Source organism: Coregonus lavaretus (genome assembly GCF_964263955.1).
Source record: "Coregonus lavaretus genome assembly, chromosome: 21".
Classification (NCBI taxonomy): domain Eukaryota; kingdom Metazoa; phylum Chordata; class Actinopteri; order Salmoniformes; family Salmonidae; genus Coregonus; species Coregonus lavaretus.
This window is the reverse complement of record NC_140008.1, coordinates 12,122,878-12,146,479: the sequence shown is the minus strand read 5'-3', so window position 1 is coordinate 12,146,479 and position 23,602 is coordinate 12,122,878. Positions and strand designations below refer to the sequence as shown.

At 42.7% G+C, this 23,602-nt stretch overlaps 1 protein-coding gene across 1 annotated transcript in view; it reads left to right on the top strand.

Moving 5' to 3' along the window:
• The window catches only part of LOC311148616 (receptor-type tyrosine-protein phosphatase zeta-like), a 115,947-nt gene that overhangs the window by 56,919 nt on the left and 35,426 nt on the right, over positions 1 to 23,602 (top strand). Inside the window, exons 4-8 of the mRNA XM_084185597.1 lie at positions 1,431 to 1,582; positions 5,412 to 5,507; positions 8,581 to 8,647; positions 12,811 to 12,968; positions 19,833 to 19,983. Of these exons, the coding sequence (XP_084041723.1) occupies positions 1,431 to 1,582; positions 5,412 to 5,507; positions 8,581 to 8,647; positions 12,811 to 12,968; positions 19,833 to 19,983 (624 nt within the window). The remainder of the gene's footprint in view (positions 1 to 1,430; positions 1,583 to 5,411; positions 5,508 to 8,580; positions 8,648 to 12,810; positions 12,969 to 19,832; positions 19,984 to 23,602) is intronic.

The window sequence follows — 23,602 nt, the reverse complement described above, 5'->3', positions numbered from 1 at the left end:
ACCCATTTGCGACCAAGCTTTAACTTCCTGACTGATGTCTTGAGATGTTGCTTCAATATATCCACATACATTTCCTTCCTCATGATGATATCTATTTTGTGAAGTGCACCAGTCCCTCCCCCACAGCATGATGCTGCCACCCCCGTGCTTCACGGTTGGGATGGTGTTCTTCAGTTTGCAAGCCACCCCCTTTTTCCACCAAACATAACGATGGTCATTATGGCCAAACAGTTATATTTTTGTTGCATCAGACCAGAGGACATTTCTCCAAAAAGTAAGATCTTTGTCCCCATGTGCAGTTGCAAACCGTAGTCTGTCTTTTTTTGGCGGTTTTTGAGCAGTGGCTTCTTCCTTGCTGAACGGCCTTTTAGGCTATGTCGATATAGGACTCGTTTTACTATGGATATAGATACTTTGTACCTGTTTCCTCCAGCATCTTCACAAGGTCCTTTGCTGTTGTTCTGGGATTGATTTGCACTTTTCGCACCAAAGTACGTTCATCTCTAGGAGACAGAACGCGTCTCCTTCCTGAGTGGTATGACGGCTGCGTGGTCCCATGGTGTTTATACTTGCGTACTATTGTTTGTACAGATGAACGTGGTACCTTCAGGCGTTTGGAAATTGCTCCCAAGGATAAACCAGACTTGTGGAGGTCTACCATTTTTTTTTCTGAGGTCTTGGCTGAGTTCTTTTGATTTTCCCATGATGTCAAGCAAAGAGGCACTGAGTTTGAAGGCAGGCCTTGAAATACATCCACAGGTACACCTCCAATTGACTTAAATTATGTCAATTAGCCTATCAGAAGCTTCTAAAGCCATGACATCATTTTCTGGAATTTTCCAAGCTGTTTAAAGGCACAGTCAACTTAGTGTATGTAAACTTCTGACCCACTGGAATTGTGATACAGTGAATTATAAGTGAAATAATCTGTCTGTAAACAATTGTTGGAAAAATTACTTGTGTCATGCACAAAGTAGATGTCCTAACCGACTTGCCAAAACTATAGTTTGTTAACAAGAAATTTGTGGAGTGGTTGAAAAACGAGTTTTAATGACTCCAACCTAAGTGTATGTAAACTTCCGACTTCAACTGTATATAATTAGCTACTGAAATATTGGGCATTGTTGTTATAGTGTATACATATGGCACTTTATAAACTAAGAGTACATTTCTTGGTTCTGGTGTGGAGATGATTGAAGGTGTTTTTCCCTTTCTTGGTATTAAATTGGCATGAAATATAATAGCCTACATGCTGTGAACGTAAATATGTGTGTTTGTGAAAGTGCGTGTGTGCGTGCGTATGTGCATTTACACGTGTGAGCGAAAGTTTTTGTGTTTTCCGTTGGCAGGCTTCATGGCCACATCAATATACTGTGTATGTGTATAATGGTTAATATGGTCAAATAATGCTCTGTGTGTGTTCTCTCCAGTGGCAGTGAACCCAGAGGGGGACTTCTATGTGAGTGGAGGGGGGCTGAGGGGCAGGTTTAAGGTGGGGAGAATCACCTTCCACTGGGGGCGCTGCAATGCTTCCTCAGAGGGCTCCGAGCACAGCCTCAGCGGGGTCAAGTATCCCCTGGAGGTAAGACCTGACACTCACCCATTATAACCTCCCTATGACAGAGTATAACGTCGTTACAACCTCCATATGACAGAGTGTAACCTCTCAAGCAGGGCAGGGCGATATGGCCAAAATATCATATCACAACATTTTTTCTCATTTCTGACTGTAATGTGGAATTTGACTGTGTTTTATGATTATGAATAACAAAATATGTAAATATGTGTAGTACATGACAGTAGGGAGGCAATACATTAATTGTAAGTGGTTTTAATGGGCTTTCTCAATTCTGATTGTTTTCAACCAAACTAGGATAAAGCTGACAGTTAAATTTATTGAACCCTTAAAAGAAGGGTTCATTAAATAACAAATTAAAAAGTAATCAAATTTGTAGAACTTTTCATTTATTTAGCAATGTATCAAAATATATTGTAATACAGTGAGGGAAAAAAGTATTTGATCCCCTGCTGATTTTGTACGTTTGCCCACTGACAAAGACATGATCAGTCTATACTTTTAATGGTAGGTTTATTTGAACAGTGAGAGACAGAATAACAACAAAAAAATCCAGAAAAACGCATGTCAAAAATGTTATAAATTGATTTGCATTTTAATGAGGGAAATAAGTATTTGACCCCTCTGCAAAACATGACTTAGTACTTGGTGGCAAAACCCTTGTTGGCAATCACAGAGGTCAGATGTTTCTTGTAGTTGACCACCAGGTTTGCACACATCTCAGGAGGGATTTTGTCCCACTCCTCTTTGCAGATCTTCTCCAAGTCATTAAGGTTTCGAGGCTGATGTTTGGCAACTCGAACCTTCAGCTCCCTCCACAGATTTTCTATGTGATTAAGGTCTGGAGACTGGCTAGGCCACTCCAGGACCTTAATGTGCCTCTTCTTGAGCTACTCCTTTGTTGCCTTGGCCGTGTGTTTTGGGTCATTGTCATGCTGGAATACCCATCCACGACCCATTTTCAATGCCCTGGCTGAGGGAAGGAGGTTCTCACCCAAGATTTGACGGTACATGGCCCCGTCCATCGTCCCTTTGATGCGGTGAAGTTGTCCTGTCCCCTTAGCAGAAAAACACCCCCAAAGCATAATGTTTCCACCTCCATGTTTGACGGTGGGGATGGTGTTCTTGGGGTCATAGGCAGCATTCCTCCTCCTCCAAACACGGCGAGTTGAGTTGATGCCAAAGAGCTCGATTTTGGTCTCATATGACCACAACACTTTCACCCAGTTCTCCTCTGAATCATTCAGATGTTCACTGGCAAACTTCAGATGGGCCTGTATATGTGCTTTCTTGAGCAGGGGGACTTTGCGGGCGCTGCAGGATTTCAGTCCTTCACGGCGTAGTGTGTTACCAATAGTTTTCTTGGTGACTATGGTCCCAGCTGACTTGAGATCATTGACAAGATCCTCCCGTGTAGTTTTTGCCTGTGTCTGTGTTTGTGTCTCTTCACAGTCCCCGCTGTTCCATAAGGCATATTTCTATCTGTTTTTTAAATCTGATTATACTGCTTGCATCAGTTACTTGATGTAGAATAGAGTTCCATGTAGTAATGGATCTATGTAGTACTGTGCGCCTCCCATAGTTTGTTCTGGACTTGGGGACTGTGAAGAGACCTCTTGAGGCATGTCTTGTGGGGTATGCATGGGTGTCCGAGCTGTGTGCCAGTAGTTCAAACAGACAGCTCGGTGCATTCAGCATGTCAATACCTCGCACAAATACAAGTAGTGATGAAGTCAATCTCTCCGCCACTTTGAGCCAGGAGAGATTGATATGCATATTATTGTTAGCTCTCTGTTAGCCGTGCTGCCCTGTTCTGAGCCAATTACAATTTTCCTAAGTCCCTCTTTGTGGCACCTGACCACACGACTGAACAGTAGTCCAGGTGCGACAAAACTAGGACCGGCCTTGTTGATAGTGCTGTTAAGAAGGCAGAACAGCGCTTTATTATGGACAGACTTCTCCCCATCTTAGCTATTGTTGTATCAATATGTTTTGACCATGACAGTTTACGATCCAGGGTTACTCCAATCAGTTTAGTCACCTCAACTTGCTCAATTTCCACATTATTCATTACAAGATTTAGTTGAGGTTTAGGGTTTAGTGAATGATTTGTCCCAAATACAATGCTTTTAGTGTTGCAGTCATTTCAGTCGCTGTAGTAACTGACGTGTATAGTGTTGAGTCATCAGCATATATAGACACTCAAAGCCAGTTGCATGTCGTTAGTAAAGATAGAATAAACTAAGGGGCCTAGGCAACTGCCCTGGGGAATTCCTGATTCTACCTGGATTATGTTGGAGAGGCTTCCATTAAAGAACACCTTCTGTGTTCTGTTAGACAGGTAACTCTTTATCCACAATATAGCAGGTGGTGCAAAGTTATAACACATTTTTCTAGCAGCAGACTATGATCGATAATGTCAAAAGCCGCACTGAAGTCTAACAAAAAAAGCCCCTACTATCTTTTTATCATCAATTTCTCTCAGCCAATCATCAGTCATTTGTGTAAGTGCTGTGCTTGTTGAATGTCCTTCCCTATAAGCGTGCAACAACAAGTCTGTTGTCAATTTGTTTACTGTAAAGTAGCATTGTATCTGGTCAAACACAATTTCTTTCAAAAGTTTACGACGGGTTGGTAACAGGCTGATTGGTCAACTCTTTGAGCCAGTTACTATTCATAAGTAGGGCAATAACTTTTGCTTCCCTCCAAGCCTTGGGGCACATACTTTCTAGTAGGCTTAAATTGAAGATATGGCAAATATGAGTGGCAATATCGTCCGCTATTATCCTCAGTAATTTTCCATCCAAGTTGTCAGACCCCGGTGGCTTGTCATTGTTGATAGACAACAATACTTTTTTTTAACCTCCTACACACTTACTTTACGTAATAAAAAATTACAATGCTTGTCTTTTCATAATTTGGTCAGATATACTTGGATGTGTAGTGTCAGCGTTTGTTGCTGGCATGTCATGCCTAAGTTTGCTAATCTTGCCAATTAAAAAATAATTAAAGTAGGTGGAAATATCAGTGGGTTTTGTGATGAATGAGCCATCTGATTCAATGAATGATGGAGCTGAGTTTGCCTTTTTGCTCAAAATGTCATTTAAGGTGCTCGAAAGCTTTTTACTGTCATTCTTTATATAATTTATCTTTGTTTTATAGTATAGCTTCTTCTTTTTATTCAGTTTAGTCACATGATTTCTCAATTTGCAGTACGTTTGCTAATCGGTTGTGCTGCCAGACTTATTTGCCATACCTTTTGCCTCATCCCTCTCAACCATATCATTTTTCAATTCCTCATCAATCCAAGGGGATTTAACAGTTTTTACAGTCATTTTCTTAAATGGGTGCAGTAACTGGAATAAGCAATTTCGTAAATGTGTCAAGTGCAGCGTCTGGTTGCTCCTCATTACACACCACAGACCAGCAAATATGATTTACATCATCAACATAAGAATCACTACAAAATGTATTGTATGACCTCTTATACACTATATTAGGCCCATCCTTTGGAACTTCGGTTTTCCTAGATATGGCTACTATATTGTGATCACTACATCCGATGGATTTGGATACTGCTTTAAAGCAAATTTCTGCAGTATTAGTAAAGATGTGATCAATACGTTGATGATTTCATTCCTGTGCTGTTTGTAACTACCCTGTTTGGTTGACTGATAACCTGAACCAGGTTGCAGGCACTGGTTACAGTTTGGAGATTTTTCTTGAGTGGGCAGCTTGATGAATGTCAGTCAATATTGAAATCAATGTACTGTTCAATGACAGTACATAGGGTGTCAACCATCTCCTGTACCTTGTCTCTCTCTGTCTTTTCCAGATGCAGATCTACTGTTATGAAGCGCTTCACTTTGAGTCCATAGACCAGGCCATCAAGGACGGGGGCAGGATCACCGCTCTCTCTGTACTGTTAGAGGTGTGTGTGTTCGTATGTTGTGACTTGCTATGGCCATGTAATAAACGTCTGGAGCATATAGTGTGTAAAGTGTAGCTCCGGTTCAGGTAGGTAGGTACTGTAGGTAGATTGGGTGGAGCGGGTGTTCCTGAGGGGGATCAGGTAGGTAGGTAGGTACTGTAAGTAGATTGGGTGGAGCGGGTGTTCCTGAGGAGGTTCAGGTAGGTAGGTACTGTAAGTAGATTGGGTGGAGCGGGTGTTCCTGAGGAGGTTCAGGTAGGTAGGTACTGTAGGTAGATTGGGTGGAGCAGGTGTTCCTGAGGGGGATCAGGTAGGTAGGTACAGTGGGGAAAAAATGTATTTAGTCAGCCACCAATTGTGCAAGTTCTCCCACTTAAAAAGATGAGTGAGGCCTGTAATTTTCATCATAGGTACATGTCAACTATGACAGACAAAACGAGAAAAGAAATACCAGAAAATCACATTGTAGGATTTTTTATGAATTTATTTGCAAATTATGGTGGAAAATAAGTATTTGGTCAATAACAAAAGTTTCTCAATTCTTTGTTATATACCCTTTGTTGGCAATGACACAGGTCAAACATTTTCTGTAAGTCTTCACAAGGTTTTCACACACTGTTGCTGGTATTTTGGCCCATTCCTCCATGCAGATCTCCTCTAGAGCAGTGATGTTTTGGGGCTGTCGCTGGGCAACACGGACTTTCAACTCCCTCCAAAGATTTTCTATGGGGTTGAGATCTGGAGACTGGCTAGGCCACTCCAGGACCTTGAAATGCTTCTGACGAAGCCACTCCTTCGTTGCCCGGGCGGTGTGTTTGGGATCATTGTCATGCTGAAAGACCCAGCCACGTTTCATCTTCAATGCCCTTGCTGATGGAAGGAGGTTTTCACTCAAAATCTCACGATACATGGCCCCATTCATTCTTTCCTTTACACGGATCAGTCGTCCTGGTCCCTTTGCAGAAAAACAGCCCCAAAGCATGATGTTTCCACCCCCATGCTTCACAGTAGGTATGGTGTTCTTTGGATGCAACTCAGCATTCTTTGTCCTCCAAACACAACGAGTTGAGTTTTTACCAAAAAGTTCTATTTTGGTTTCATCTGACCATATGACATTCTCCCAATCCTCTTCTGGATCATCCAAATGCACTCTAGCAAACTTCAGACGGGCCTGTACATGTACTGGCTTAAGCAGGGGGACACGTCTGGCACTGCAGGATTTGAGTCCCTGGCGGCGTAGTGGGTTACTGATGGTAGGCTTTGTTACTTTGGTCCCAGCTCTCTGCAGGTCATTCACTAGGTCGCCCCGTGTGGTTCTGGGATTTTTGCTCACCGTTCTTGTGATCATTTTGACCCCACGGGGTGAGATCTTGCGTGGAGCCCCAGATCGAGGGAGATTATCAGTGGTCTTGTATGTCTTCCATTTCCTAATAATTGCTCCCACAGTTGATTTCTTCAAACCAAGCTGCTTACCTATTGCAGATTCAGTCTTCCCAGCCTGGTGCAGGTCTACAATTTTGTTTCTGGTGTCCTTTGACAGCTCTTTGGTCTTGGCCATAGTGGAGTTTGGAGTGTGACTGTTTGAGGTTGTGGACAGGTGTCTTTTATACTGATAACAAGTTCTAACAGGTGCCATTAATACAGGTAATGAGTGGAGGACAGAGGAGCCTCTTAAAGAAGAAGTTACAGGTCTGTGAGAGCCAGAAATCTTGCTTGTTTATAGGTGACCAAATACTTATTTTCCACCATAATTTGCAAATAAATTCATTAAAAATCCTACAATGTGATTTTCTGGATTTTTTTTCCTCAATTTGTCTGTCATAGTTGACGTGTACCTATGATGAAAATTACAGGCCTCTCTCATCTTTTTAAGTGGGAGAACTTGCACAATTGGTGGCTGACTAAATACTTTTTTTCCCCACTGTAGGTAGGTAGGTACTGTAAGTAGATTGGGTGGAGTGGGTGTTCCTGAGGAGGTTCAGGTAGGTAGGTACTGTAGGTAGATTGGGTGGAACAGGTGTTCCTGAGGGGGATCAGGTAGGTAGGTAGGTAGGTAGGTAGGTAGGTAGGTAGGTACTGTAAGTAGATTGGGTGGAGCGGGTGTTCCTGAGGGGGATCAGGTAGGTAGGTAGGTACTGTAGGTAGATTGGGTGGAGCAGGTGTTCCTGAGGGGGATCAGGTAGGTAGGTAGGTACTGTAAGTAGATTGGGTGGAGCGGGTGTTCCTGAGGAGGTTCAGGTAGGTAGGTATTGTAAGTAGATTGGGTGGAGCGGGTGTTCCTGAGGGGGATCAGGTAGGTAGGTAGGTACTGTAAGTAGATTGGGTGGAGCGGGTGTTCCTGAGGAGGTTCAGGTAGGTAGGTATTGTAAGTAGATTGGGTGGAGCGGGTGTTCCTGGGGGGGTTCAGGTAGGTAGGCACTGTAGGTAGATTGGGGGATGCGGGTGTTCCTGACAGGTATGTTAGTTGTCGACACTGACAGGAAGAGTGTATTTGCGGATGTGTTTGTGCGGATGTTTGTGGGTGTTTTCGTATGTTTGTGGGTGTTCGTGCATGTGCGTGACCTGTGTCAAGAGTGTATAGTGGATCATTTTGCATCCATGCCAGCAAGGTTTGTCATAGTCGATGAAGGATGACATTATATCTACTTGCACTGGTGGACTTACCATTAGGCAGAAGAGTCAATAGCTCACATCATCATCAAGGGGCCTCGTGAGCTGGGCAGAATTGAAAAAGATTATTCCGCACGAGGCCCCTAGATTACCCCACACATGTTAGGCTACACTCTGCTACCCACCCTGAAATCAAAGGGGACAGGATAGTGGAACTGATTACCCACCACAGTATCAGACTGAGAAGAGATTAGACATGCTATATGGAGTTTGGGTTCAGCTGTGGATTCTAAAGTCTCTAGCTATTAGCTTGCATCAGTGTGAGCTTCAGTTTAGTATCATATTTAGCTTCAGCTTTAAAGCAGCCCAAAAATGTAGGGACACAAAAAGATGAAGGAGAGGAGACGAGGAGAGGAAGCCTTTTGAGATGCCTGACTAATCTGTTGCCATACCCCCTTTACAGACAAGCATCGAAGACAATGACAACTACATGGCCATTATCGACGGAGTCAACAGTGTCAGCCGATTCGGTATGCCAACCTGACCTACAGTAACCCTAAACTCATCCAATGCTCACCTTCAAATAGTGTATCTAATGTAACGACTCGCTAGGTGTGGCTGGTAGGATGTCAATGATGAGGACCATTGACAGGAACATTGGCATATTTATTCAAATAAATGGGTTCTCAAAAAGGATGATAAAAAACTGTTACTCAAAACCACAACCACACACAGGGGATAAACTTAACTAAGACTGGAACTTAACTTAAGAGACTAAATAGCTGGGCTGCTATCCAGTTTACCAGCCAATTGTTCTTTCCAGTTTTTTCTTCCTGTGGAAAGTCAATGTCCATGGGCTTCCTCCAAATGTCTGTAGAGCTCAGCCTCCAGCATCCAGCCAGGAGCTCCTCCCCTGCTGAACTGAACCAGCACCTTAAATGTCTCAGCTGTGCTGCAGCCTAAAGCTTAGAGTATACTTCAGTCTAAACAGTTCACGCATATATTATCAGTGGTGTAAAGTACTTAAGTAGTACTTTAAAGTATTTTTACTTAAGTCGTTTTTTGGGTATCTGTACTTTACTATTTATATTTTTGACAACTTTTACTTTTATTTCACTACATTCCTAAAGAAAATAATGTACTCCGTACATTTTACCTGACACCCAAAAGTACTCGTTACGTTTTGAATACTTAGCAGGATAGGAAAAGGGTCCAATTCACACACTTATCAAGAAAACACATGGTCATCCCTACAGCCTCTGATCTGGCGGACACACTAAACACAAATGTATCTTTTATAAATGATGTCTGAGTGTGGCCCTGGCTATACGTACATTTTAAAAACAAGAAAATGGTGCCGTCTGCTTTGCTTAATATAAGGAATTTGAAATTATTTATACTTTTACTTTTACTTTTGATACTTAAGTATAATTAGAACCAAATACTTTTAGACTTTTACTCAAGTAAACTCAGTAAAAAAAGAAACGTCCCTTTTTCAGGTAATTCGTAAAAATCCAAATAACTTCACAGATCTTCATTGTAAAGGGTTTAAACACTGTTTCCCATGCTTGTTCAATGAACCATAAACAATTAATGAACATGCACCTGTGGAACGGTCGTTAAGACACTAACAGCTTACAGACGGTAGGCAATTAAGGTCACAGTTATGAAAACTTAGGACACTAAAGAGGCCTTTCTACTGACTCTGAAAAACACCAAAAGAAAGATGCCCAGGCTCCCTGCTCATCTGTGTGAACATGCCTTAGGCATGCTGCAAGGAGGCATGAGGACTGCAGATGTGGCCAGGGCAATAAATTGCAATGTCCGTACTGTGAGACGCCTGAGACAGCGCTACAGGGAGACAGGATGGACAGCTGATCATCCTCACAGTGGCAGACCACGTGTAACAACACCTGCACAGGATCGGTACATCCGAACATCACACCTGCGGGTCAGGTAGAGGATGGCAACAACAACTGCCCGAGTTACACCAGGAATGCACAATTTATCTTATATTTTTTTGTTCTATTTTTTTTGTCATTTAGCAGACGCTCTTATCCAGAGCGACTTACAGTTAGTGAGTGCATACATTATTTTTCATACCACCCGTGGGAATCGAACCCACAACCCTGGCGTTGCAAACGCCATGCTCTACCAACTGAGCTACATCCCTGCCAGCCATTCTCTCCCCTACCCTACCCTGGACGACGCTGGGCCAATTGTGCGCCGCCCCATGGGTCTCCCAGTCGCGGCTGGCTACGACAGAGCCTGGATTCACAATCCCTCCATCAGTGCTCAGACTGTCTGCAATCGGCTGAGAGGGGCTGGACTGAGGGCTTGTAGGCCTGTTGTAAGGCAGGTCCTCACCAGACATCACCGGCAACAATAATGCCTATGGGCACAAACCCACTGTCGCTGGACCAGACAGGACTGGCAAAAAGTGCTCCTCACTGACGAGTCGCGGTTTTGTCTCACCAGGGGTGATGGTCGGATTCGCGTTTATCGTCGAAGGAATGAGCGTTACACCGAGGCCTGTACTCTGGAGCGGGATCGATTTGGAGGTGGAGGGTCCGTCATGGTCTGGGGCGGTGTGTCACAGCATCATCGGACTGAGCTTGTTGTCATTGCAGGCAGTCTCAACGCTGTGCGTTACAGGGAAGACATCCTCCTCCCTCATGTGGTACCCTTCCTGCAGGCTCATCCTGACATGACCCTCCAGCATGACAATGCCACCAGCCATACTGCTCGTTCTGTGCGTGATTTCCTGCAAGACAGGAATGTCAATGTTCTGCCATGGCCAACGAAGAGCTCAGATCTCAATCCCATTGAGCACGTCTGGGACCTGTTGGATCGGAGGGTGAGAGCTAGGGCCATTCTCCCCAGAAATGTCCAGGAACTTGCAGGTGCCTTGGTGGAAGAGTGGTGTAACATCTCACAGCAAGAACTGGCAAATCTGGTGCAGTCCATGAGGAGGAGGTGCACTGCAGTACTTAATGCAGCTGGTGGCCACACCAGATACTGACTGTTACTTTTGATTTTGACCCCCCCTTTGTTCAGGGACACATTATTCAATTTATGTTAGTCACATGTCTGTGGAACTTGTTCAGTTTATGTCTCAGTTGTTGAATCTTGTTATGTTCATACAAATATTTACACGTTAAGTTTGCTGAAAATAAACGCAGTTGACAGTGAGAGGACGTTTCTTTTTTTGCTGAGTTTAGTATTTTACTGGGTGACTTTCACTTTTACTTGAGTAACTTTCTATTAAGGTATCTATACTTTTACTCAAGTATGACAATTGGGTACTTTTTCCACCACTGTATATTATGACTACATTTTGTGACATTTTTGTTAGTTTTGGTGGTTGGCAGGTTTTTTTCCGTCTGTTTTAGCACACAAAATTGTTTCTTGAGGCAAACCGAAGTTCGTAGCCAAATTTTCCCCCCATTCGTCGGTGACTGGTCAACAGTAGGGATTCTTCAATGAAGAGTTTGTTGTCATTCAACAAGACAACTACTTTCCATGCAAATGTTTTCACTTGAGAAGTATTGCACCAAACATCTTAGTTAGATGTCAAATTGCGTGACTAAGACCTCCTTGGCAAAAAATGTCCAAATTAATGACAGATTTCTTCATTTATCTTAGATTGATTCAAACTATTTTGAGGAAGTGTTACTGGATATGTTGTTGATATGGCATCTCAAGAGGGACAAACAACATTAATATTGCAGCTTTTTCTTGTTTTTCAAGCGAAGGTCTTTAGGGACTATGTGAGCACAGCCGTTCACTTCGCCTAGCCGAGTTCTGCCAAGAGCAAACCGAACCTATGTATGCAGACACCTTAACGACGCAGAGTGGCTTCAGGTGCAGGGCGTCCAACTGCAGCCTAGCTTGCTGCAGCCTAATCTGCTGGTTGTGGTGTGTGGCTGACGCCCCAAACCGTGGCATTCCCCGGCCACACCATCGGGGGAGCCACACTAAGTTAACCAAACACAAAGCCACCTGATCTAAGCGTAACTATAAACCCCTAGTTTGCGTTTCATTATAAATGCATACATAAAATAAAAAAGTCTGAATAGCCTGGGCTGAACTGCTGACTAGTGATTCAAATACTATTATAAACTGGGTGGTTCGAGCCCTGAATGCTGATTGGCTGAAAGGTATGACAAAACATTTATTTTTACTGTTCTAATTAACTTTGTAACCAGTTTATATTAGCAATAAGGCACCTCAGGGTTTGTGGTATATGGCCAATATAACACAGTAAAGGGCTGTATCCATGCACACCACGTTGCGTTGTGCTTAAGAACAGCCCTTAGCCGTGGTATATTGGCCATATACCACACCCCCTCTTGCCTTATTGCTTAAGTATAGTTAATTAATGCTAATGGCAGTTGAAGTTTGCCATACAAGTAGGTGTTACAGAGGACTTCAGTGCATCAGCTCATTGTTGTGGGTAATGTCAAGCTCTCTTATGAGAGATAGTTGTACAAACTTCTTTGTACAGATTTAAAGTCAAGGGCCACTCTACCCCACGGTCATATACCCACTACCACACCGTGTCGTGATAATGCAACATTTTATGTTTATGTTGTCTATCCTCTCTTTCTCTCTCACTAATTTATTTTGCTGTCCGTTCATTTTCATCTTACACATGTCCCCCTCTTTTCTCCTCTCACCTCCTCTTCTCCAGGTAAGAGTGGGATGGTGGGTCCCTTCTCTCTCCGGGGCCTCCTGCCCAACTCCACAGAGAAGTACTTCACCTACAACGGCTCCCTCACCACCCCACCCTGCACTGACACCGTGGAGTGGATCGTCTTCAAGAACACTGTGGCCATCTCTGACATGCAGGTGTGTGAGGGTGTGTGTGTGTGTGTGTGTGTGTGTGTGTCAATAAAAGCAGAGAGTATATGTGAAAATATTTTTTTGTCAGTACAGAAGAAGAGAAAGGGAGCGACAGAGAGAAGGAGAGTGCAGGGCGCCTCCACATCTCCCTATTCGTCCACTGTCAGTTGACAGTTGTCTTTTTAAAGTATGAATGGGTTGGGAGTTTAACATACGCTCCTTCAACTGTATTATTGTGGATACCCCCCACAATATATAGAAATTGATTGAAGTTAAATGTTAAATTCAAATCTCCCTACCATCATATTTAAACCAATATGACACCAATGTCGATGAAAATGTGCAAAATAACTTGATTGGAGGTACACAACACACTCCCCACCGTGAACCACATACCGGATTTGTAACATGGTCATTAGCAATTGAGTTTTCAGAGTATTTTCTGCGGCAACCTAGCTCAAATTCTAGACGTCAGATTAAAACGAGACTATAGCGTCCATAAAGTCACCATTGGATTTAAAACATTTTGGATTGAATAAATTTGTAGGTGCAACAGTTTTAATATAAATGTATAATTTATCGCTCTCACGTGCACATTTCCATCCATGAAGAAACAACGATGTGCATTTCTGATAATGCTAACATATTTTTTCAGCCGAATCTCAGAGTTCTATCAAATTGGGCCAGCAACTCGGTCGCTCAGCAATTTAACAACACAAACAGCTCGCCGCCTGACCAGCCAGTCATAATAATAAATGGTTGAGGACAAACCTAGGCTACTATAGATAGCTATATGTTGGTACTCAATCTGAGGTTAATCAATAAATGCACACAGATAATTGTCCGACATGAACAATGGGTTGGTTGTTATTAGTGAGCTGAATGTGGTTTTGTTTCCGTTAGCTAGCTAGCTAGGTAGGTAGCCAGCAGCTGTAACGTTAGCTAACTAGCTAATGTAACATTATACCACAGATAGAATACCAGTCAGATTAGCTCTAACGTTGGCTAGCTAGCTAACCTGCAAGCGAGGAACGCTAGCTAGCTACATTTTGCCAAGGAACATGTTTTATGTAAGGCTGAAGTCATCTGTGTAAACAAACAAATAAGATAGCAAACGTCATTGCCTGCTATAGCCAGTTAGCTAGCCAACTAGCTAGCCAGTAACAACTCAATGTTGACAATTACTTATATCCCACATTCTTCCACAAAGCATAGCTAACTACGCTAGCTAGCTAAGTAAAGCTCATAGTCAACACCAAACTTTGGGAAACTGCCACGCTGCTAATTTATAATACATCATGCAATGGGCATGGCTCATCTAGCTTTAGCTACTCCATACAGTCAAATTGGCTTGCTTGCTAACGTTATGTGTGCAACCAGATTTCAGTATATAACATAACAACTGCTAGCGAGCTAGCCTCGACCAAGATCAGCCATGCCTCTCACAACACAAACTGTAGCCGATAAAATTGCCTGGTTAAGAACTAGCACACCAGACAGAGACTTTGCTTTTGGTCCATTCAAAGCAAAGCAATTTAACGTTAGCTTACGTTACAGACCTTACCTTATGCATTAATTCAGTAAGCTCCCTCCTCTCTCAATGCAATTTTCTTCTTGTCATTATAATCAAAATGTGCGTTGACTGATCAATACAGTGTCAAGTTACTTTTCAGTGTGTTCCCCAAAGTCCGAATTTGCCATCCACATAAGTAGCCACAAAATAGCCATGCGAGTCCACATGGTGCACTCAGTTTAAAACAACATCATTGCTTGCTAGTGCAACAGAACTTGTGCACAGTCAAAAGAAAATGCTACGTTTGCTAACTTGGTTAGAGCTAACTGTATAAATGAGACTGTTTTCAACACATCAACTGGTTTAGATCATTTATTTTTAACCAAGCAAGATAAATAAATGTTCAATCAGTACTGAGTGAATGAACAACAAAAACATTGTGCAACGAAAGGTTCCTGTCATCACCAGACTGTCCATTTAAATAGTGTCAAGTTGCCATGTTCATAACAAGGTTCATAGTGTAACAGTTAGCGTCTCCGCCTTGGGAACTGAAGGTTCTGGGTTCGCCTCTCGGAGGATACATTTTCACCATTCTCTTTAGTGTATAGGTTTGAAAGCCTTTGGGTTCGTTGAGCATCGTTGAGTGGCAATGGACAGGGAGTGTGGTGTGTGTACTACTGCGCGGGTCTTGCTACTACTACAGGGGAGAGAACGGTGGAGAGACCATCTCTCAAGGAATACATCGTTTCCCTCATCCGTCAGATGCACTTCATCCCTACGAATTGTGTGCATGTCCCTGTCACGGAGAAATGCGTACACCAGCTGATTGACGGAACGCCGGGCCTTTTCTATGCACTTGTTTAACTTCTGGTCCCACTGGAACATCCAGCTCATCCGCTGCGCAATATTTGAGAGGACCACCGTTGTACTGGGAAACATTCGGATGATTTTAGGTGGATGACTACGATGTCAAGTGGAGAAGTAGCACAGGCTATGCTGGCGCAGAACAATGAGCAGTTCGTGCCACCTAATGTGACAATCAATAAGGCAGAGACTGTGATGCTTCCCGACCGCCCTGGCACGCCTGTCCAACCAGTGGATCCACGAATGCCCAACAAGCCACACAGTCTTCATGCCGACGTCCATGTTGGTGAATGAGTACATGCCTGGAAGCCAGCGAAAAAGAAGGGTGCGAAATGTAGTATTTTTATTTGTATTTATTACGGATCCGCATTAGCGGCTGCCAAGGCAGCAGCTACTCTTCCTGGGGTCCAACCACAATTTACATACAATAAAACAATACATAACACAACACTTTATTACACAATACTCTACCATAACATATTTACAATACAAAATCAATAATACAGCAAAATAACAATATTAAAATGTGTGTGTGTAGTGTGCGTGTGTTAGCATGTGTTTGCGAATGCTGTGTGTGTGTCTCTTCACAGTCCGCGCTGTTCCATAAAGTGTAGTTTTATCTGTTTTTTTAAATCTGATTTTACTGCTTGACTGAGTTACATGATGTGGAATAGAGTTCCATGTAGTCATGGCTCTATGTAGTACTGTGTGTTTCCTGTAGTCTGTTTTGGACTTGGGGACTGTGAAGAGACCTCTGGTGGCATGTCTCGTGGGGAATGCATGGGTGTCCTAGTAGTAGTATAGATGTGGAATAAATAGAACTGCATTCCAATTAAAAAAATGTAATATGCAGATTCCTTTCTTGCTCCCGTTTCAGGGAAGCTTTAAATGTACAATTTAGACTTTTGCAAGGACAATAAACAAGTTTCTCGTTTTTCAATGCCAACATTCCCATTGAAGCACCAAGTCCAATCTGTTCTACCTTTTAGTATTTGTATGTGCTTGAGCGTAAGGCGGTATCTCTGCTCTGAGAAGATCTCCTGTCAGACTTTCACTCTCTACCTTTTTATCTCTGAGATAGGCTAATCTCCAACAACGATTTATAAAAGGATTAATCATCACCATACAAGAAAATCCAGTTCTACCACACATGATTCTACTACTCAGCAGTTCATCGAGAACATGAATAGTAGAATCAATTGTGTTAGAACTGGGCTTGAACAAAAAAGCCTGCATAAACCTGTAGCTTGTCAAGAGCAATTGTGGCCATCCCTGAATTGTATTTACAAAGTTGACTATATCTGCTTGTACATTTTACATTTAGTGATAACTCACTTTTGTTTACAGGTAATGTAGTACTAGGCCTTTCTTCAGTAAACTTGAAGGTACATTTTCATGTAAATAGTTAATGGGTAGGCTACATGTTGATTATTTGTGTATTTTCCAGGAGCTTGCTCGATTGTCTTGTGAAGAGAAATCGGGGGAAATGTTTCCAGTTTACCCATATTGGCTTAAATGGGTTTCTGGTCTTTCACTTCTGGATAATCAGCTGTTAATATTAAATAAATACTAACAACTACATTATTTCTGTTGCCATTTGTCATTATTGGGTACTTTTACTTACTTTTATTGCTCTGTTATTCTGTATTATAATGTTGTATAATAATGTTGCATAATCACCTTCCGGTGTAAAAACCATGGAAATTAACAACTAAAAAATATGTTTTAAGTGATAAGTAGGCATTGGTCTGAAGCCAAAAAAGAAAGGAAATTCACATGAGCACCACAATGCCTATTCCACCCATGCTCTACAAAGGTTTTCCAGCACACATCTACAGTATGTTGGTACTGTACTTCAAACCTTGTGTAGGAAGGTTGTTTAGGATTCAAACGTTCTCAAACAGCCTAATTCATACTATTCAGAGGGATAATGGACTTTACAGTGTCCTGCTATGAAATGTATGTTTATTGGTGTATATATACACTACCAGTCAAAAGTTTGGACACACCTACTCATTCAAGGGTTTTTCATCTTTTTTTTCTTTTTATTTTTTTTACATTGTAGAATAATAGTTAAGACATCAAAACTATGAAATAACACATATGGAATCATGTAGTAACCAAAAAAGTGTTAAACAAATCAAAATAGATTTTATATTTGAGATTCTTCAAATAGCCACCCTTTGCCTTGATGACAGCTTTGCACACAAAACGTTTGGTCCCCTCAAAATGAGGGGACTATGTACAAAAGGTGCTGTAATTTCTAAACGGTTCACCCGTTATGGATGAAAATACCCTGAAATTAAAGCTGACAGTCTGCCCTCAAATCCGAAGTGCTGGAGTAAAGAGCCCAAAAAACAAAACAAATGTCACTGTACCAATACTTTTGTAGCTCACTGTATATTCAAACAAGCTACATTGTCCTCATCAGCGTTGTTTTGATAGCTTTAATTAATAACCAGTCATAAATATTCATAAGTAGTGTATGTACTATTATTAAATTAGTATTTCAGCTATTACAAATGTTAAACGTTATTACTACTGTGTGTTTCTAAACAACACCAGAACACCAGAACATACCAGAGGTTGTTACAGAGGTTGTCTGAGGCCCAAATTGTTTTCAGTCATGGTTTTGGCCCCCGGTCACACTCACAGCCACTCTGGTTGGAATGCTGTGTGAGTCAGAGCACCAGAGCTATTTACAGTGCATTCGGAAAGTATTCAGACCCCTTTACTTTTTCCACATTTTGTTAAGTTACAGCCTTATTCTCAAATTGATTTTTTTTTTTTTATCCCTCATCTATCTACACACAATACCCCATAATCACAAAGCAAAAATGGTTTTTAGAAATGTAAGCAAATAGAAAAATAAAAAAACACGGAAATATCACATTTACATAAGTATTCAGACCCTTTACTCAGTACTTTGTTGAAGTACCTTTGGCAGTGATTACAGCCTAGAGTCTTCTTGGGTATTAAGCTACAAGCTTGGCACACCTGTATTTGGGGAGTTTCTCCCATTCTACTCTGTAGATCCTCTCAAGCTCTGTCAGGTTGGATGGGGAGCGTTGCTGCACAGATATTTTCAGTTCTCTCCAGAGATGTTCGATCAGGTTCAAGTCCAGGCTCTGGCTGGGCCACTCAAGGACATTCAGAGACTTGTCCCGAAGCCACTCCTACGTTGTCTTGGCTGTGTGCTTAGGGTCGTTGTGCTGTTGGAAGGTAAACCGTCGCCCCAATCTGAGGTCCTGAGCGCTCTGGAGCAGGTTTTCATCAAGGATCTCTCTGTACTTTGCTCCATTCATCTTTCCCTCGATCCTGACTAGTCTCCCAGTCCCTGCCGCTGAAAAACATCCCCACAGCATGGTGCTGCCACCACCATGCTTCACCATTGGGATGGTGCCAGGTTTCCTCCAGACGTGACGCTTGGCATTCAGGCCAAAGAGTTCAATCTTGGTTTCATCAGACCAGAGAATCTTGTTTCTCATGGTCTGAGAGTCCTTTAAATGCCTTTTGGCAAACTACAAGCAAGCTGTCATGTGCCTTTTACTGAGGAGTGGCTTCCGTCTGGCCACTCTACCATAAAGGCCTGATTGGTGGAGTGCTGCAGAGATGGTTGTCCTTCTGGAAGGTTCTCCCATCTCCACAGAGGAACAATTCCTTTGACTTAATGGCTTGGTTTTTGCTCTGACATGCACTGTCAACTGTGGGACCTTATATGGACGGGTGTGTGCCTTTCCAAATCATGTCCAATCAATTGAATTTACAGGTGGAGAAACATCTCAAGGAGGATCAATGGAAACAGGATGCACCTGAGCTCAATTTTGAGTCTCATAGCAAAGAGTCTGAACACTTATGTAAATAAGCTATTTCTGTTTTTAATTTTTAATAAATGTGCAAAAATTCATTATGGGGTATTGTGTGTAGATTGATGAGTAAAGTTTTTTATTTAATACATTTTAGAATAAGGCTGTAACGTAACAAAATGTGGAAAAGGGGAAGGGGTGTGAATACTTTCCGAATGCACTCAGTGTTACACAATAAACTGTACAAGAGGTGTATATGACATGCATGTATGCTTGTGTGTAGCACATGTGTGTGTTAGGGTGTGTGAGGACTGAATACTGTTTGACCCGTAGACAGTTATTTAGGTCTATGTGAATAATGATAATAGTAATACGATGCTAAAGTGATGATGTCACAAACCCTAAAAAAAAAAGTAAACTAGCAAGTTTTGTAGACGACCATCATTTTCGATGATCTTTATGTGGCCTTTCCTTGTGTGGCCTTGTGCCCAAGGACACAATGTGAAATCACCATGCAATAACAAGCACTAATGTGTAATAATGTGTTTATGAACATGTTGGTTGCATTGTGTTGTAGCTGGAGATGTTCTGTGAGGTGATGACCATGTAGCAGACTATAGAACATTGTGACATGTTATAACTGTGTAATAATGTGTTTATGAATGTGTTGGTTCTATTGTGTTGTAGCTGGAGATGTTCTGTGAGGTGATGACCATGCAGCAGGCAGGCTATGTGATGTTGATGGACTACCTGCAGAACAACTTCAGGGAGCAGCAGCATCAGTTCATGGGACAGGTCTTCTCCTCCTATACCGGCACAGAGGAGGTCCTCACTCCCAGTACGTACCTGTCTGTCTGTCAGAAGAGGTCCTCACTCCCAGTACGTACCTGTCTGTCTGTCAGAAGAGGTCCTCACTCCCAGTATATACCTGTCTGTCTGTCTGTCAGAGGAGGTCCTCACTCCCAGTACGTACCTGTCTGTCTGTCAGAGGAGGTCCTCACTCCCAGTACATACCTGTGTGTCTGTCAGAGGAGGTCCTCACTCCTAGTAGGTACCTGTCTGTCTGTCTCCATCCATACATCCCTTTGACATTTTTAACGTTTAACATTTTAGTAATTTAGCAGACGCTCTTATCCAGAGCGAGTTACAGTTAGTGCATTCATCTTAAGATAGCTAGGTGGGACAACCACGTATCACAGTCATAGTAAGTACATTTTTCCTCAATAAAGTAGCTATCAGCAAAGGCAGAGATAGTAAGAGGGAAAATAGTAAAGTAGATGGCCCTAGCTAGCAAAAAGACAGTACTAGAAAACAACAGATTAAGACAAAAATTACTCGTATCACTCCTGGAGATATCAGGAGTCCTCTAGCTATAGAATGAATCTCTTGTATTCACTCCTGGAGATATCAGGAGTCCTCTAGCCATAGAATGAACCTCTTGTATTCACTCCTGGAGATATCAGGAGTCCTCTAGCCATAGAATGAATCTCTTGTACTCACTCCTGGTTTTTGGTACTAACACCTGATTCAACTATTCATGGTCTTGATGATTCATTAGGTGATGAATAGATTCAGATATGTTAATGCTGGGCTGGAACAAAAGTCTGCTGTGAAGGTAGATGTAGGGCAGTTAGGCAAATATGTATTAAAGGGAGTCAGATGAACTTGTGGATACCATTTGTATGTCTCTGTGTCCAGTATGAAGGAAGTTAGAGGTAGTTTTGAGAGCCAATGCTAACTGCCGTTAGCGCAATGACTGGAAATCTATGGGTATCTGCTAGCATACCTACATTTTCATTGCAGCAGAGCATAGAATATTACATTCTGAGCAGAAAATAGCAACATGCCAATATCAAACATACAAAATATCTTTGACACAGGTGGCCTGTTAAAATTTCATAGGGGGATTTTGTTATATATGAGGCAAGCACTGGTAACCCAACTGTGAACCTGCCTGCCTGTCACCACTACCGGGCCCTATTTTGGGCATCCCTCACCCTACTAAAGAAGTGATTGCAGTAGTTTGGTGTGTGTTATCGACATAATCAGGTCTTTAACTAGCATGTGGATGCTGGAAGCCTGGCAGGCATTCAATATTCAGACAGCATGTTTGTGTGTACCTCCTTAATTATACCCAGACTCTCTTTCAGGGGGGGGGGGGCTTTACAAGTAGGCCGTCATTGTAAATAAGAATTTGTTCTTAACTGACTTGCCTAGTTAAATAAATAAAATAAATGTTAACCTCGTTGAAATATTTTTTTATTGAACACACACAAGAATGGTGTATAAGTACTTTGTAGAAAAGACAAATATGCCATTCTTATATACACATAAAAGAGCAGACAGATACAAAAAGACCCAGAGTTATAGGTCAAAAATAAATAATACAAAATAAGATATACAGAACCAGAACAGGTAAACAGAAAGAGGCAGATGTCACCCCCCCCCCCCCATATCCATCCCTCCATCAATCCCCCCTTCATCATCCATCAAGGCGACAGCACACAACCCTGCCTTGTCCCTCTATAAAGGTTAAATCGGGGTGACAATGATTGGTTAGTGAGTATTCTCGCACAGGGGTTCCTATATAGAAACTGGATCCATTTTATGAACCCATCTCCAATATTACATTTCTGTAGGTCCTTAAATAGATAGGACCACTCAACTTGGTCAAATCAAATCACATTTTATTTGTCACATACACGTGTTTAGCAGATGTTATTGCGGGTTTAGCGAAATGCTTGTGCTTCTAGCTCTGACAGTGCAGTAATATCTAACAAGTAATATCTAACAATGTCACAACATATACCCAATGCACACAAATCTAAGTAAGGAATGGAATTAAGAATATATACATATATGGATGAGCAATGACAGAGCGGCATGGACTAAGATACAGTAGAATATTATAGAATATAGTATATACATATGAGATGAGTAATGCAAGATATGTAAACTTATTAAAGTGACTAGTGTTCCATTTCTTAAAGTGGCCAGTGATTTCTATAGGCAGCAGCAGCCTCTAATGTGCTAGTGATGGCTATTTAACAGTCAGATGGCCTTGAGATAGAAGCTGTTTTTCAGTCTCTCGGTCCCAGTTTTGATGCACCTGTACTGACCTCGCCTTCTGGATGATAGCAGGGTGAACAGGCAGTGGCTCGGGTGGTTGATGTCCTTGATGATCTTTTTGGCCTTCCTGTGACATCGGGTGCTGTAGGTGTCCTGGAGGGCGGGTAGTTTGCCCCCGGTAATGCGTTCGGCAGACCGCACCACCATCTGGAGAGCCCTGCGGTTGCGGGCGGTGCAGTTGCCGTGCCAGGCGGTGATACAGCCCGACAGGATGCTCTCAATTGTGCATCTGTAAAAGTTTGTGAGGGTTTTAGGTGCCAAGCCAAATTTCTTCAGCCTCCTGAGGTTGAAGAGGCTCTGTTGCGCCTTCTTCACCACACTGTCTGCGTGGGTGGACCAATTCAGTTTGTCAGTGATGTGTACGCCAAGGAACTTGAAGCTTTCTACCTTCTCCACTGCGGTCCCGTCGATGTGGATAGGGGGGTGCACCCTCTGCTGTTTCCTTAAGTCCACGATCATCACCTTTGTTTTGTTGACGTTGAGTGAGAGGTTATTTTCCTGGCACCACACTCCCAGAGCCCTCACCTCCTCCCTATAGGCTGTCTTGTCATTGTTGGTAATCAAGCCTACTACTGTTGTGTAGTAGTACAGGGAGTAAAGGAGGGGGCTGAGCACGCACCCTTGTGGGGCCCCAGTGTTGAGGATCAGCGAAGTGGAGGTGTTGTTTTCTACCTTCACCACCTGGGGGCGGCCCGTCAGGAAGTCCAGGACCCAGTTGCACAGGGTGGGGGTCAGACCCAGGGCCTCGAGCTTAATGATGAGCTTGGAGGGTACTATGGTTTTGAATGCTGAGCTATAGTCAATGAACAGCATTCTTACATAGGTATTCCTCTTGTCCAGATGGGATAGGGCAGTGTGATGGCGATTTGCATCGTCTGTGGATCTATTGGGGCGGTAAGCAAATTGAAGTGGGTCTAGGGTGACAGGTAAGGTAGAGGTGATATGATCCTTGACTTGTCTCTCAAAGCACTTCATGATGACAGTGGTGAGTGCTACGGGGCGATAGTCATTTAGTTCAGTTACCTTTGCTTTCTTGGGTACAGGAACAATGGTGGCCATCTTGAAGCATGTGAGGACAGCAGATTGAATATGTCCGTAAACACACCAGCCAGCTGGTCTGCGCATGCTCTGAGGACGCGGCTAGGGATGCCGTCGGGGCCGGGGTTAACATGCTTAAATGTCTTACTCACGTCGGCCACGGAGAAGGAGAGCCCACAGTCCTTGGTAGTGGGCCGCGTCGGTGGCACTGTGTTATCCTCAAAGCGGGCGAAGAAGGTGTTTAGCTTGTCCGGAAGCAAGACGTCGGTGTCAGCGACGTGGCTGGTTTT